Here is a 13914-nt window from a genome sequence, read left to right as displayed (position 1 = left end):
TTTATTGTCAACCGAGTCAAACGGTTCAACCAGTGACCCAGTGGTTGAACCATTGACTCATTGACCCAGTGCCTCGACCGAGTCGATCACCGGTCCGAGTCTGATATCACTGGTTTTGATCCATATATTTTACATGAGATTTTGGTCATTATAGTTTTAGTAGTGAATTACTATTACTATATAATCTTTCTTGAAGGAAGTTTACATTTTTGATCCAGCGGTTTGGATACGTATACCGGGCCTTGGTTTCCAATTTTATGATGAGAGTATTCTTGTTACGTTAGCATCTGCTGTTGGTACCCCCATCCGGGTAGACATGAACACCGTGGATATGCAAAGGGGGAAGTATGCGCGAGTTTGCGTTGAAATTGATTTAAACAAACCAGTTCTTGGTAGGGTTGGGTTACGTGGTGTTTGGTATAACATTGAATATGAGGGATTGCACCTCTTATGCTCGAATTGTGGCTGCTATGGCCATCTTGCTAGGCAGTGCACAGGAACGCCAGTTCCACAACCGCAGACCCGCACACAAACTGCCACTACGGTTCCGCCGACGGCCACGGCGACGGTTGCGGCAACAACTCAGGATACCCGCCAAGGGACAACCCTAGAACCCGACCAACAGATGACTGAGGGCGTTGACCCTGGCGTGAAAGTCGCGAGGATTAATTGCCCGGAATCAGCGCATGGTGATTGGATGTCAGTTACCAAAAAGGTATGGAAAAATCAGAATTCAAAGCCTAGGAATCCGTTGGGGAATATTCCTAAGTCTGTGCGTGCGCCTAGCAGAAATCAAGGTGGGAAAAAAGGTTTTAGCCAGCAGGGAGGGGCAGGGGTATCCCATGATGTGCACAGTGGGGCCATGCAAGCTGGAGCAGCAACTGAAACAGCCATCTCTCTCAATACGAAGGTGGCACCTTCTGGTAGGAAGAGAACAAGAAAGGAGACAACCTCACAGGGCCAGCGACTAGAGCCTTTTGGGGAATCCACCTCAACTAATCCTCCAAAGTCGATACAACAACAAGGACACCAAGGGAGACTCCCACCAGAAACACGAATGATAGGGAATAAAAAAATATTTGTGTTTGGAGGCGGGACGGCTACAACTTTGAACTTGGAACACCAACAAGGCAATCGTTATGCCTTGCTGGATGAGGAAGAAGACTCAAGAGCTCATGGAGAGGAAGATCATCTGGTGCTACATGCCTCTGTTGGTACTCCCTTTGACCCAGGAGCACAGCACGCAGTTCATGACCCCTCAAGCAGGCAGTAGCGTCTGTCTGTTTGGCACTTCCCCCTCAAAGTGTTTATGGATAGTACACCTCTTAGTGTCCTAGCATGGAACATTAGAGGCGGAGCGGGAGCTCGAGGTCAGCGGAGAGTCAGGGATTTGATTAAGTCATTCCGCCCCTCCTTGTTTATTGTTGTGGAAACACACTGTCGTTTTGACATAGCTGCATCCTTTTGGCGGCGTGTAGGTTACGAGTTATGTGGCATTTCGGAGGCGTTTGGCCATCGGGGAGGAATCTGGATTCTTGCACCAGTGGATAGAAGCTTTGAGGTTCAAGTGGTGGATGTGCATGTACAAGTGGTCTCCGTTTGGGTGAGCATTAATAACCGAGCTTGGATTTGTTCAGCTATATATGCAAGCCCTAATCCTACTCTGAGGGAAGACCTATGGAGGCACTTGATTTCCCTCCGCCAAAGGTTTCTTGAACCTTGGCTTGCTATCGGTGACTTTAACGAGATAATCTCCCCCTATGAGGTGTCTGGTGGTGATTTTTGCCAAATGCGAGCTAATCGCATGTTGTCCATGATAGAAGCTTGTGATTTTATTGATCTAGGCTCCACAGGGAAACAATTTACTTGGGAACGGAGACCACATGGCGGGCGCACAATAGCTAAACGTTTGGATCGTGCCATTGGGGATATCTCATGGAGGCACATCTTCCCGGAGGCATACGTAGAACACCTAGCACGAGTCTACTCTGATCATTGCCCCATCCTTGTTAGATGCAATGCGACAGTTGGTGATCGTGAGTCCCGACCTTACCGTTTTCATGCAGCTTGGGCCACTCATCCCTCCTTTGAGCCCTTAGTCCGAGATACTTGGAAGGAACCTCCCCCCTCCTTGACAGGGAAGCTTAACAATATAAGGGTGGCATCCCTAGCTTTCAACGCGAACGTATTTGGCAACATCACTAAGAGAAAGAAACGTGTGGAGCGTCGCCTTCAGGGACTCCAACATGAACTTGAAGTGCAAGAGACAGAATCATTGCTGCGATTGGAACGGGCCCTACAAGAGGAGTATGATCAGATCCTCACCCAAGAGGAGCTCACATGGTATCAAAAGTCCCAGGAGAAATGGGTGAAGCTTGGGGATCGGAACACCAAATTCTTTCATACTCAGACCGTGGTTCGCAGGAAGCGAAACAAAATACATGGGCTATTTGTTGGCGAGGAATGGTGTACGGATCCGGAAGGTTTGAAGGTGGGAGCTCAAACCTTTTTTACTAACCTGTTTTCTATTGACTCGCAGGTTTACCGTAACCATGTTATGGAGATCATGCCGCCATCTATCTCTGAGGAGGATAGGGTTGACCTTGTGCAACCTGTTTCGCTAGAGGAGGTTCGTAGTGCAGTCATGACCATGCAATCCTTTAAGGCGTCCGGTGTTGATGGCTTCCAAGCATTCTTCTACAAGCAGTATTGGAACATATTGGGTCAAGATCTTCATGCTATGGTGGCTGACGCTTTTGTCCAAGGGAAGGGTGAATCATCTCTTCTAGAAACCCTCATTGTTCTCATTCCGAAGGTTGATAATCCGTTTCGCTTTAAAGATCTCCGCCCCATCAGTTTGTGCAATGTTGCCTATAAAGTCATCACAAAGGTCCTAGTGAATCGCTTCCGGCCTCTTCTACATGGTTTGATCAACCCCCTTCAAGGAAGCTTCATCCCGGGGAGAGGATCCAAAGAGAATATAGTTCTGGCACAAGAAGTAATGCATACCATTCATACTTACAAGCGGAAAGGGGGTTTGGTGGCGTTAAAGATTGACTTGGAGAAAGCCTATGATCGGGTCAGCTGGGACTTCCTCAGAGCCACTCTTCACGACTTTGGTTTTCCTCCGCTGGTTGTCGAGTTGATTATGTGGGGTGTTCAATCGGCTTCTATATCTATTCTTTGGAATGGATCAAAGCTTGATTCTTTCAATCCTCAACGAGGGCTCCGACAAGGGGATCCACTATCACCCTACCTCTTTGTCTTGTGTATGGAGCGTCTGGCACTTCTGATACAGAAGAGAGTTGATGAGGGTGCGTGGCATCCTGTCCGCATTGCAAAGGAAGGCATGGGGATCTCGCATCTCTTTTTTGCAGATGATGTGCTACTGTTCTGTCAAGCAAACAGGGAACAAATGCGTGTAGTAGCAGAAACGCTGAAAGATTTCTGTGAAGCGTCAGAAATGCGTGTGAACCTAGAAAAGTCTCGTATGTGCTGCTCTAAAACTGTTGCTCATGCGGTCCAAGAAGACTTCTCTTCCATTCTGGGAGTTCGGAGAGCGTCCAACCTTGGTAAATATCTTGGTATTCCCTTGTTAAAAGGAAGAGTGACTCGGGATCTTTTCCTCCCCATCATGGAGAAGGTTAATGCAAGGTTAGCTTCTTGGAAAACTCGTATGCTGAATAAGGCCGGTAAGCTTTGCCTTGCAAAATCTGTCTTAACGTCCATTCCTATTTACACCATGCAATCCCTTTGGCTACCTCAATCTGTCTGTGAGTTTCTGGACATGAAAATTCGTTGCTGCTTATGGGCTAAAGGAACAAGCAATCGCGGTTGGAGTTTGGTACCTTGGAGTGAAATTATCAAGCCTAAGGAGCACGGCGGCCTAGGTCTTCGTAGTGCCCGGTTGAATAACATTGCCATGCTTGGCTCCCTCGTAGAGAATTTGTTGCATCATAAGGACAAGCCCTGGGTTACTGCCATGACGCAAAAATATCTGAGAACGGATGGGATTCTTCAAGGTAAATATAAGAAAGGGGACTCTTATATTTGGAAAAGCATCATACGAGCTACTGAACATGTTGGTACTGGATTCAAGCCGCAACTAGGGGATGGCTCTTCATCCTTGTGGTACGTGAATTGGCTTGGGACTGGGAGATTATGTGATCGTCTTCCATTTGTAAACATCGCGGATACAAGAGTAAAGGTTGCAGATTTGTGGCAAGAGGGACAGTGGAATCTTAATGTCTTGTATACTGTGTTGCCTCCTGAGATTTTTGCCGAAATAATGTGTATTCAAATTCCTCCGAACAGAAATCATTCAGATGCGTTAAGATGGATCCACAGTCCTAACGGTTACTACACACCGAGCACAGCATACCATAGCTTGACGACACCGGTGATGGGAGATTTTGGCATCTGGAGGAAGATTTGGACGACGAGAGTGCCGGAGAAGATCCGTTTCTTCCTCTGGCTCGTAGCTCATGGGGCACTACCATCCAATGTCAAGCGTTTCACGGCCCATCTTGCCGTCAGCGCAGCCTGCTCGAGGTGCGACTCAGATCAAGAGGATCTGGACCATATTTTTCGTGGATGCTCGGACTCAAGAAGGCTCTGGAGTCATTTTCAAGCTGTACTTCCACCACTAGCGATTCACATGGATTTTGTTAATTGGCTCGGGACTATTTTTGCACACAGGAACAGCACCTTAGGCTTCGCAGTTTTGTGGTGGGCTTGGCGTTGGCGTAACCATAGTGTCTTCGAAACTCAGAACTTACCATTGAACCAAGTGTTGCGATGTGTGCTTAGAGATGAGGCCCTATGGCGCGAGACGATGAAAAAACCGCTGCGTCTTCCGGAGGATGGGGGAACACGCTGCCATATTTGGCCCCCTTTAGTGTGTATGTTGCTGTGGATGGGAGTTGGGATCCTCAAGTGGGTCGTATGGGTTGTGCAGCTGTGTTTCGTGATAGCCACGGAAAATGGATGTCTGCAAGTTCTCTGAGTTACGATAATGGCAGCAGCTTCCTTTCTGAACTTAAGGCTGTGGAGTTGGGTTTACAACACGCGCTCGAGCAGGGGCACAACACTGTGGATTGTAAATCAGATTGTTTACAAGTGGTGCAAGCATTACAGGATGGGGGTGATACTAGCAGCTTTTGGGATAGAGAGGAGATCAGGCAGGTGCGTGGTCTTTTATTGCAGTTTCAAAGTTTTCGGTTATCTCATGTTGATCGGAATAAGAATAACACGGCGGACAAATTAGCGCGGGAAGCATGCCGCTTGGGTTCACCTTTGCAAGTTTGGGCTAGACCTCCCTCTTTTGTTTATGCATCATTGTATTTGGATGCAATTAGTTAGTCTTTCTCTTTTGTTAATTTTCCTCTTGTAACCAAAAAAAAAACTACCTCCACTTCTTCTGAGAAAAATAATCAATTCCACGTCTATCACCTCTTACTTCAATACCAACATTGACCTTAATTAAGAGATAAGTATATATTATACTTTTGGTATATTTTATTAAAAATGAATCTTTTAAACGTTTAAATGGTTGTGCACAAATCTCCTACCAACTTATTTTCTCTAAAATTATCGATTCATGTTAATAAGGACCAACACAAATAATATATAGTTAGCCTCTTTAAGCATTTAGTATATAATTTAATCTTTGGGTGATGTCTGTTAGAAATTGGGTATGATAATCCTGAAAAACTTGAAAGAATCGTGTTCGTACACTTTCCGAACAAAGTATTTCGACCCTATTCTTGCCTGGGTTCACGAAATCCTTGTTGGGATAATTCTTCAAGAGCAATCTGCTTCAGGCAAAATGAGAACAGATCAGAATGTAGAGAGATATCGGTTCTTGTTTTCTGTATTTTTTAAAACTGAGGCCAGATAATTCCTTATAAAGGAGTTTGTTTCAGTCAGGGGCTCCGCCTCTTGGAACCCCGCAATCTAATCGCTGTCAATTATGCGTTGGCCCAACAAGCGTGCACTCCGCACTACCCTAACTCGTTTCCAAGCTTAACGCATAATCGCATCGGCCTACAATAAATCACATTACTACTAAAATCCATTGATGATACTAAAATCTCCAACAATGTCTATGAAGAAATAGGAAAATGAGTGTAATTTAAGTTAGCTCCAAATTGGTGGACACCAGAAAATGATATTTTGAAAGATTAGCTTGAGCCAAGAAGAGTTTGATGATGGTGGTCAAGTGAACACAATCACTCATGAGCTTACAAATTCCAATCAGGTTTTGAGAACAAAATTCAGTGAAGGAGATAAGCACATACCCATAACCCATGCAGATAAAAATATCACGAGTTTGAGTTGGCATGAGTTAGAAACTAGAGTTAAATTCACTGAGAGTTTCTAAGGAAGTAATTAAATTTAGAGCCTTTATTTTGCACCAAATAACATAAAATGAAAATACATATACCAAGTTCCACCAATAAGCTTATAAGGCAATGCATTTTGTTTGCATCCATTCACTTTCTCTTATTGAAAAAGAAAACAAAAGAAAAGAGAAAAAGAAAAGAGAGTAAATAAGGCGAAAAATCAAAGAGAGAAAAGAAGAATCAAGTAGAGAAAAGAATGAATGAGAAATAAAAGAGAAAATATTCATTGGGAGCAGCTACTCACGCACACACTTCTATGTTAGAATATGAATTATCATATACACATAATATTAGGTGCTCATTAATTAGTGTAAATGACTAAATGCTCTATTTATAATGAGTAGGAGATCCAAAAAAAAAAAGAAGGATGAAGAAAAAACTAGCTTATAAAAAAAAAATACTCATTGAAGGCATATGCTGAGGCACACACTTCTAGGTTAGAATCTAAATCACTAGAGACATAAATTTCTAGCTACTCATCAATTGTGTAAATGCTCTATTTATAATGAGTGAGAGGTACTCTAACACAGAACCCCAATGGGCCAAAGACTCATGACACTACAAAACGTTTTTAATTTATTATTTTTATTAACTTAGTTAATGTTGTAGTATTCACTTTTCTTTTGAAATGGTAATTTTTGTTTTTTTTTATCATTTTTATGAATTTTAAGATTTTTTTATTTTCTAAAATTTTAAACTTAAAGTGAGCAATTAGTGGAAGAAAAGAGGAATCTAAGGGCTTAAAGTGGAATTTAATTAGTGGCTACTAAATAAAAAACCGGATAAAATTTAAGGGCTTAAAGTGAGCAATTAGTGGCAATCAACCAATTTCATCATTATCGAAAATAAAACTAAGAAAACAAATCTCTGCATTTTGTTTGCATCCATTCACATTCCCTTAGTAAATTAAAACAAAAGAAAAGAAGGTAAATAAGAAAAAAATCAAAGAGAGAAAAAAGAAAAGTGGAAGAAAAGACGAACCAAATAGAGACAAGGATGACCGAGAAATAAAAGAGAAAATACTTATTGGAGGCAGCTACTCAGGCACACACTTCTATGTTAGAATCTGAATCACTAGAAACACAGATAATCAATTATCAAGAGAGAATGAGGGAGAAACAGGAGAGAGAAACAGGAGAGAGAGCTGAGGGAGAGTGGGTGGAAGTTAGGCGGCCCCGGAGGCTTGAGAGGCCAAAGGTACGCCAACAACAGTTCTCAGGCGGGGAGGGAGGTCATAGGAGGGAGGACATGCGCAAATATGACCACAATGGACGACTCACCTCGTTCTACTTCACTCATTTCCCTGATTCCTTTGGGGAAAAGGAAATGTGGGGCCTGTTTCAGAGGTATGGAAGGGTATGGGAAGTGTTCATCCAAAGGAAGAGAGACAAAGGAGGCAATAGGTTTGGGTTTGTAAGGTTCCTGGATGAAAAGGATCCAGCAAGATTGGAACGTGGGCTATCCACCATCCTGATTGGTAATATGAGGGTACAGGTTAATCGACTAAGGTATCCGGTGCACCAAAATTTGGTGATCCCAAACAGCCAGGTGAGGGTGTCGTACAGGAAACCAGAAGTCAAATCCCAGGTAGTGGAGAGAAGGCACGTCGAAAACAGGAAGTCCTACGCACAGATAGTGGCAGAGGCACCAGATTACCGGGAGGCACGACAAATGAAACGAGAGCATCAAGGTTGGAGAGATGTTAGGCGAGACAATGTGGGAATAACAGATGGGAATAACATAGAGGAATGGAAAGATTTTGAGGGTAGCGATCTTGGAAGTAGAGTCGATTGGCTTCAAAAGAGTATGGTGGGCACCTTGCGTGATTACGCGTTGATTGATACACTACAAGATGAGTTTATCCTGCATGGCTTTCTTTCTATCAAGGTCAGGCATATGGGAGATAAAATGATGCTAATCTCTGGAACCGGGGAGGAGAACTTGGTGGAGATTTTGAGAGGGGATGAGAGCTGGATTGAAGAAACTTTTAAATCTCTATATTGGTGGAATCACACACTTGTCCCTGGTCACAGGATCACCTGGGTGAGATGTTATGGCCTACCACTGAATTTGTGGAGCAGAAGATGTTTCAATTTCATTGGGGCACCAGTGGGGGACGTGTTTGCGATTGACAGGAAAACAGAGGAATTTGATAAAGTGGATTATGCAAGGTTTCATATAAGGACAGCAGCGCTGGACCCTATTGCACTCTTCAGAAAACTCAGAATTAATGGATTTGTGTATGGGGTAAGGCTGGTAGAGGAGATCGGTGAGGACATATCAAGCAAATGGTGGGAACATGAGGTACTGTCTACGGAGGGGCATGAGTCGTCTGAAGATGGTTCCGGTTGGTTTGACAACGTTGAGGAAAGCGAGCTGGCGCCGTCGCCAACCAAGAGACAAAAGTCCGGTAACATTGATGAGGTGGAAGAAACGCTTGATGAAATAAAGGGGAAATTAATGCACCAGTTAGGGCTGCAGAATGGGTCAACATATAACGGTAAAGTCAATGCACAAAATCAGAGGATGGGTGAGAATAATGCGCCAATCATTGTGGAATCACTGGTGGGTGGGAATGGAATTGAAGACTGTGAGCGGGCCCCAGACAAGGAGGAAAATTCTAATAATGCCAAAATAAGCAGGAAATTAGAAAAGTGATAGCAGAGGATCCAAAGAAACAAAGGCTGGGGGAAAAACTGGGCCAGCACATTAAAGGCCCAATAGGAGTTTCCAAGGGCCTTGGGGAAGTGATGGGCCTGGATGACACAAACAAAAATCCTGCTAGGATCCATTCCACAACGTTCCAGACCCAAACACCCCTCACAAACAACGCTCAACCATCTCTTGCGGCAAACGATTGTCTCGGTCAAGGGAAATCCAACACGACTTGGAATCCTGGTTGGGGGGAGTTGACTAGACAGAATCCTGGTGGTGATGGGGTGAATTGAAGACCAGAATCGAACCAAGCTGGGGATGCACCTCGTACGGTGGTCGCGATCCAAAATGCGGAGTCCATTCGACAGTGCTCAGTGGCATACCCAGGAGTTGATGATGGCACCGTAGGGGTGCAACCTGGCGTCGAATTTTCACTGAATTGGAAAGATCCTGACGAGCAGCCGGAGACCTCGGAGAGCCATGTCTCGACCTCCTTGATCTCATCTCAATATAATCATGCAGTTGCCGTTAGGAAAAAGGTGAGACAGCAGCTCTATTCTTTGAGTAATCCAATGTTGGATCCCAGAGTGATGGACTGTAATAGAGCACAGTGGGAAAGAGAATTAAAGGAAGAGGCAAGCAATGTTTGGAAACTGGGGAAGGAGCTTGGGGCCACTTTTGCCGGGCCGGACATCAATATGATAGAGAGGTTAATTGAGCTGGAAAAGAGAGATAATGGTTCCTGGAAATTACTTGTGAAGCCAGCAACAGAGGGGATTACGCATTGTGATCAATGAAGATACTAAGCTTCAATGCTAGGGGGATCGCCAGTAGAGTGAAGTGGCGATCAATGAAAGAGATGGTGAGCAGGGAGAATGCAGATATGATTCTTATTCAGGAGACCAAATTGGAGGTGGTGGATACAAGGTTGTGTGGTGCAATTTGGGGTGATGTGAACTGTGAATGGAAGGTGGTACCTGCAGTAAATATGAGTGGTGGGTTACTCTGTATTTGGAGAAGTGGTGTATTTCATGTTGACAATGTGCATTTAGGTACTAGATTTATAGGTCTGGAGGGTGTTTGGGAGAATCAAAATCACACATGTGTTATAGTAAACGTGTATTCCCCCTGCAGCATGGAGGGGAAGAGAGCTTTGTGGGGAGATTTGGCTGAATGGAAAGCTGTTAGCAATATTCCAACATGGTGTGTTGCAGGCGATTTTAATGCAATCAGGAGTGCGGAGGAAAGGAGAGGGAGATCAACAGATCTAACTAACGGGAGAAGAGAGATTGATGCTTTTAATGAATTTATTGATCAAATGGAGCTCGATGATATTTCGATGCTAGGGAGGAAGTTCACATGGTACAGACCAAATGGTACAGCTATGAGCAGGTTAGACCGGTTTTTGGTAACACAAGAGTGGCTGGAATTGTGGCCAAATAGCTCTCAATTGGTTCTCAACAGGGAAGTCTCGGATCATTGCCCCTTGCTTCCAAGGAACATCTGTCAGGATTGGGGACCAAAGCCGTTTCGGGTTTTAAACTGTTGGCTACAACATCCAAAGTTCAAAGAGTTTGTCGCTGGAAAATGGGATGAGCCTCAGATTCATGGTCGAGCAACCTTCGTCTTAAAAGAAAAGATGAAGGCCTTGAAGGGACAGCTAAAGGTTTGGAATAAGGAGGTATTTGGCAATGTCGTTGACAAGAAGAAGGTGCTGATTGAATCACTTAATGAGATTTATTTGATGGCGGAGGATGAAGATCTGAGTATAGAGGATGTGCGACAACGACAAACGCTACTAGCTGAATTCTGGAAAATATCTAAGTTACATGAGTCCATTCTCCTTCAAAAGTCCAGGTCACGTTGGCTAAGGGAAGGAGACTCGAATTCCAAATACTTTCATACTGTTGTTAATTGGAGGAGGAGAATAAATAGTATAGGGGGGCTGAATTTTGGTGGTAGTTGGGTGGAGGATCCAGCGATGATCAAAAGGGGGGTTGTGGATTTTTTCCAAGATAAGTTTAGAAGACAGCAAGGTAGGGGACCCAAGCTGGACGGGGTACCTTTCAAGACAGTTTCCAAAGCTGATAATGTGTTTCTTTGCTCTACTTTTGACTTGGAAGAGATTAAGAAGGCGGTGTGGGAATGTGCCAGTGATAAGAGCCCTGGACTAGATGGGTTTAATTTCCGATTTTTAAAGTCGTTCTGGGAAGTTATAAAGGGGGATGTTCAGAAGATGGTGGAGGAATTTCATCAGTTTGGATCTTGGCCTAAGGGATGCAACGCATCTTTCATTACTTTGATTCCAAAGGTTGAGTCTCCCCAAGGCTTAAACGAGTTCAGGCCTATTTCGCTCATTGGGTGCATGTTCAAGATAATTGCAAAACTGTTGGCGAGCCGCTTGAAATTTGTGCTGCCAAATGTAATTGATACTGATCAATCAGCGTTCCTGGGAGGTAGGAATATGCTAGATAGTGTTGTTGTGGCTAGTGAGGTAATCCATGAGGCTAAGAGGAAAAAGAAACCTACACTTGTGTTTAAGGTGGACTTCAAGAAGGCTTACGATACAATTGATTGGGGCTTTCTTGAGTACATGATGAGACGAATGAAACTATGCGACAAGTGGATTCATTGGGTGATGGGATGTCTGAAATCTGCTTCTGTGTCTATTTTAGTAAATGGAAGCCCAAGTGAGGAATTTATTCCGGAGAGGGGAATCAGACAAGGCGATCCGTTAGCACCCTTCCTGTTCTTAATAGTAGCTGAAGGGTTGAATGGGTTAGTGAAGAAGGCAGTAAGTACTCATAAACTCTCGGGGGTCAAGGTGGGTGTCAATCAAGAGGTGGAAGTCTCACTAATACAGTTTGCAGATGATACCCTTTTATTTGGAGAGGCTACTTTGGAAAATGTTAGAACTTGGAAGTGTGTATTGCGATGCTTTGAATTAGCTTCCGGGTTAAAGATTAACTTCCAGAAGAGCTGCTGTGGGGGAGTGGCAGTGGGGAGTGAGGTGCTGAGGGGATTTGTGAATTTTCTAATTTGCAAGGAGATGGTTTTTCCATTCACTTATTTAGGCTTGCCGATTGGAGGGAATCAGAGGTTGATTGACTTTTGGAAGCCGGTTATCACTAAGGTAAGGAATAAGCTAGCTCTATGGCGTAGGAAGTCATTGTCGTTTGGTGGTCGAATATGCCTAATCAAGAGCGTACTGTCTGCGCTCCCGTTGTTTTACTTATCATTCTTTAGAATCCCGAGAGGAGTGGCAAAAATCTTAAGAGGTATCATGAGGAATTTCCTTTGGGGTGGTGTGGAGGGTGGGAACAAGGTGTCCTGGGTAAGTTGGGAGAGGATGTGCTGGCCTAAAGAGTTTGGGGGACTGGGATTAAAAGATTTAGAGAAGTTCAATGTAGCTTTGCTAGGAAAATGGAAGTGGCGATTATCTCAAGAAAGGGACAGCACCTGGTGTAGAATTATTCGAGCAAAGTATGAGGATGCCCAACGTGGAGGTGCACTGTGTTGTCCTTCAAATGCATCAGGTTGGTGGAAAGATGTGTGGTGTGTGTGCTTCGGGGATGGGGAGATGAGCTGGTTCGAGGACAGTGTTAAAATGATCCTTGGAGACGGTAGTACATGTCTGTTTTGGAAGGATAAATGGATTGGGGATGGACCACTGAAGAATCAATTCATGAAACTGTTTTCCCTTTCAATGCAGAAGAATTGCAGGATCAAAGAAATGGGGTTGTGGCAGAATAGTATCTGGACTTGGAAATTTAGATGGCGGAGAGATTTAAGTGTGAGAGAGACGGCCTTGCTGGATCAGATGCTGTAGGTTGTGCAGGCAGTAAGCCTAAAGCAGGATACTAGAGACACATGGCAGTGGATACACGAGTCAGATGGGAGATACACTGTTAGTTCTGCATATTGTGTATTGTTGGACTCAATTGTGGGAGAGGATTCATTGCTCTTTAATAGGCTTTGGGCGGGTGTGGCTCCATCCAATGTTGCTGCGTTTGTGTGGAAGGTATTGATAGACAGGGTTCAATCAAAAGCTAATCTAAGGAGAAGGAACATCATAACAGACGAGGCGGAGGCAGGGTGCTCAATCTGTAATGAGGCGGAGGAATCTACTAATCATTTGTTTTTTACATGCCCTTTAGTTTTACAGGTGTGGACCTACTGCCATTTGTGGCTCAGTGTGTCTACTGCATTACCAAGGGAGGCGAGATCTCATCTACTGCAACATGATTTGCCTTCATTGACTGCAGGGCAAAATGATGGCTTCCGATCGATTTGGATGGCGGTGGTGTGATCTATTTGGACTGCAAGGAATAATCTTATCTTTCGGGATGAGCAATTCATTCCAGAAAAGGTGTTTGAGCTAGTACAAGTGAGGTCTTGGAGATGGCTATCAACACGAGCAAGGGGCTTCCAGCAGTCATTTTCTGAATGGTGTGCCAATCCAGTTCTGTGCCTCAGGGCAATTCTTTGATGTTTTTTGTTGGTCCTTCATGGAACTGGTGTGAGTCTTTGTGCTAGTGTAGTATTCAGTATGCAGAGTTCCATTTGGCAGATAAATATATATATACTATAAAATGATCCTTGTAATAGGCTGCTGTTTTGAAGCAAGGGTCACGTTAGATGCTTGGCTTGTTGGTTTCGTGCAGCATATGGGTCTGTTGCTGTTGTTAAAGTTCCAAAGTCCCAAGGATGTTGCTCAAAGTCTTTGGGTGGTGGAAAGCAATAGCTGGCTTGCAAATATGGACAGTTGCTGGGGAGTTCTTTTTTTGTTAGGCTAGTCTATTTTCTGTTATGTTAGTTTAGATTGGATTCTCTCTTTTTATTTGGGTTTGGAGTA

The 13914-nt window shown here is 44.1% G+C and overlaps 1 protein-coding gene across 1 annotated transcript; it reads left to right on the top strand.

Annotated features, from left to right (window-relative positions):
- Positions 1–4821: 4821 nt before the first annotated feature.
- LOC130743792 (uncharacterized) lies at positions 4822–5361 on the top strand. Its single transcript, XM_057596019.1, has one exon. The coding sequence runs from the start codon at positions 4822–4824 to the stop codon at positions 5359–5361; it is 540 nt and encodes a 179-aa protein (XP_057452002.1).
- The last annotated feature ends 8553 nt before the right edge of the window (positions 5362–13914 follow it).

Source organism: Lotus japonicus, chromosome 3 (assembly GCF_012489685.1).
Source record: "Lotus japonicus ecotype B-129 chromosome 3, LjGifu_v1.2".
NCBI classification, from domain to species: domain Eukaryota; kingdom Viridiplantae; phylum Streptophyta; class Magnoliopsida; order Fabales; family Fabaceae; genus Lotus; species Lotus japonicus.
Note: the sequence above shows the minus strand (reverse complement) of the source record. Positions and strands in the feature narration are given on the sequence as shown.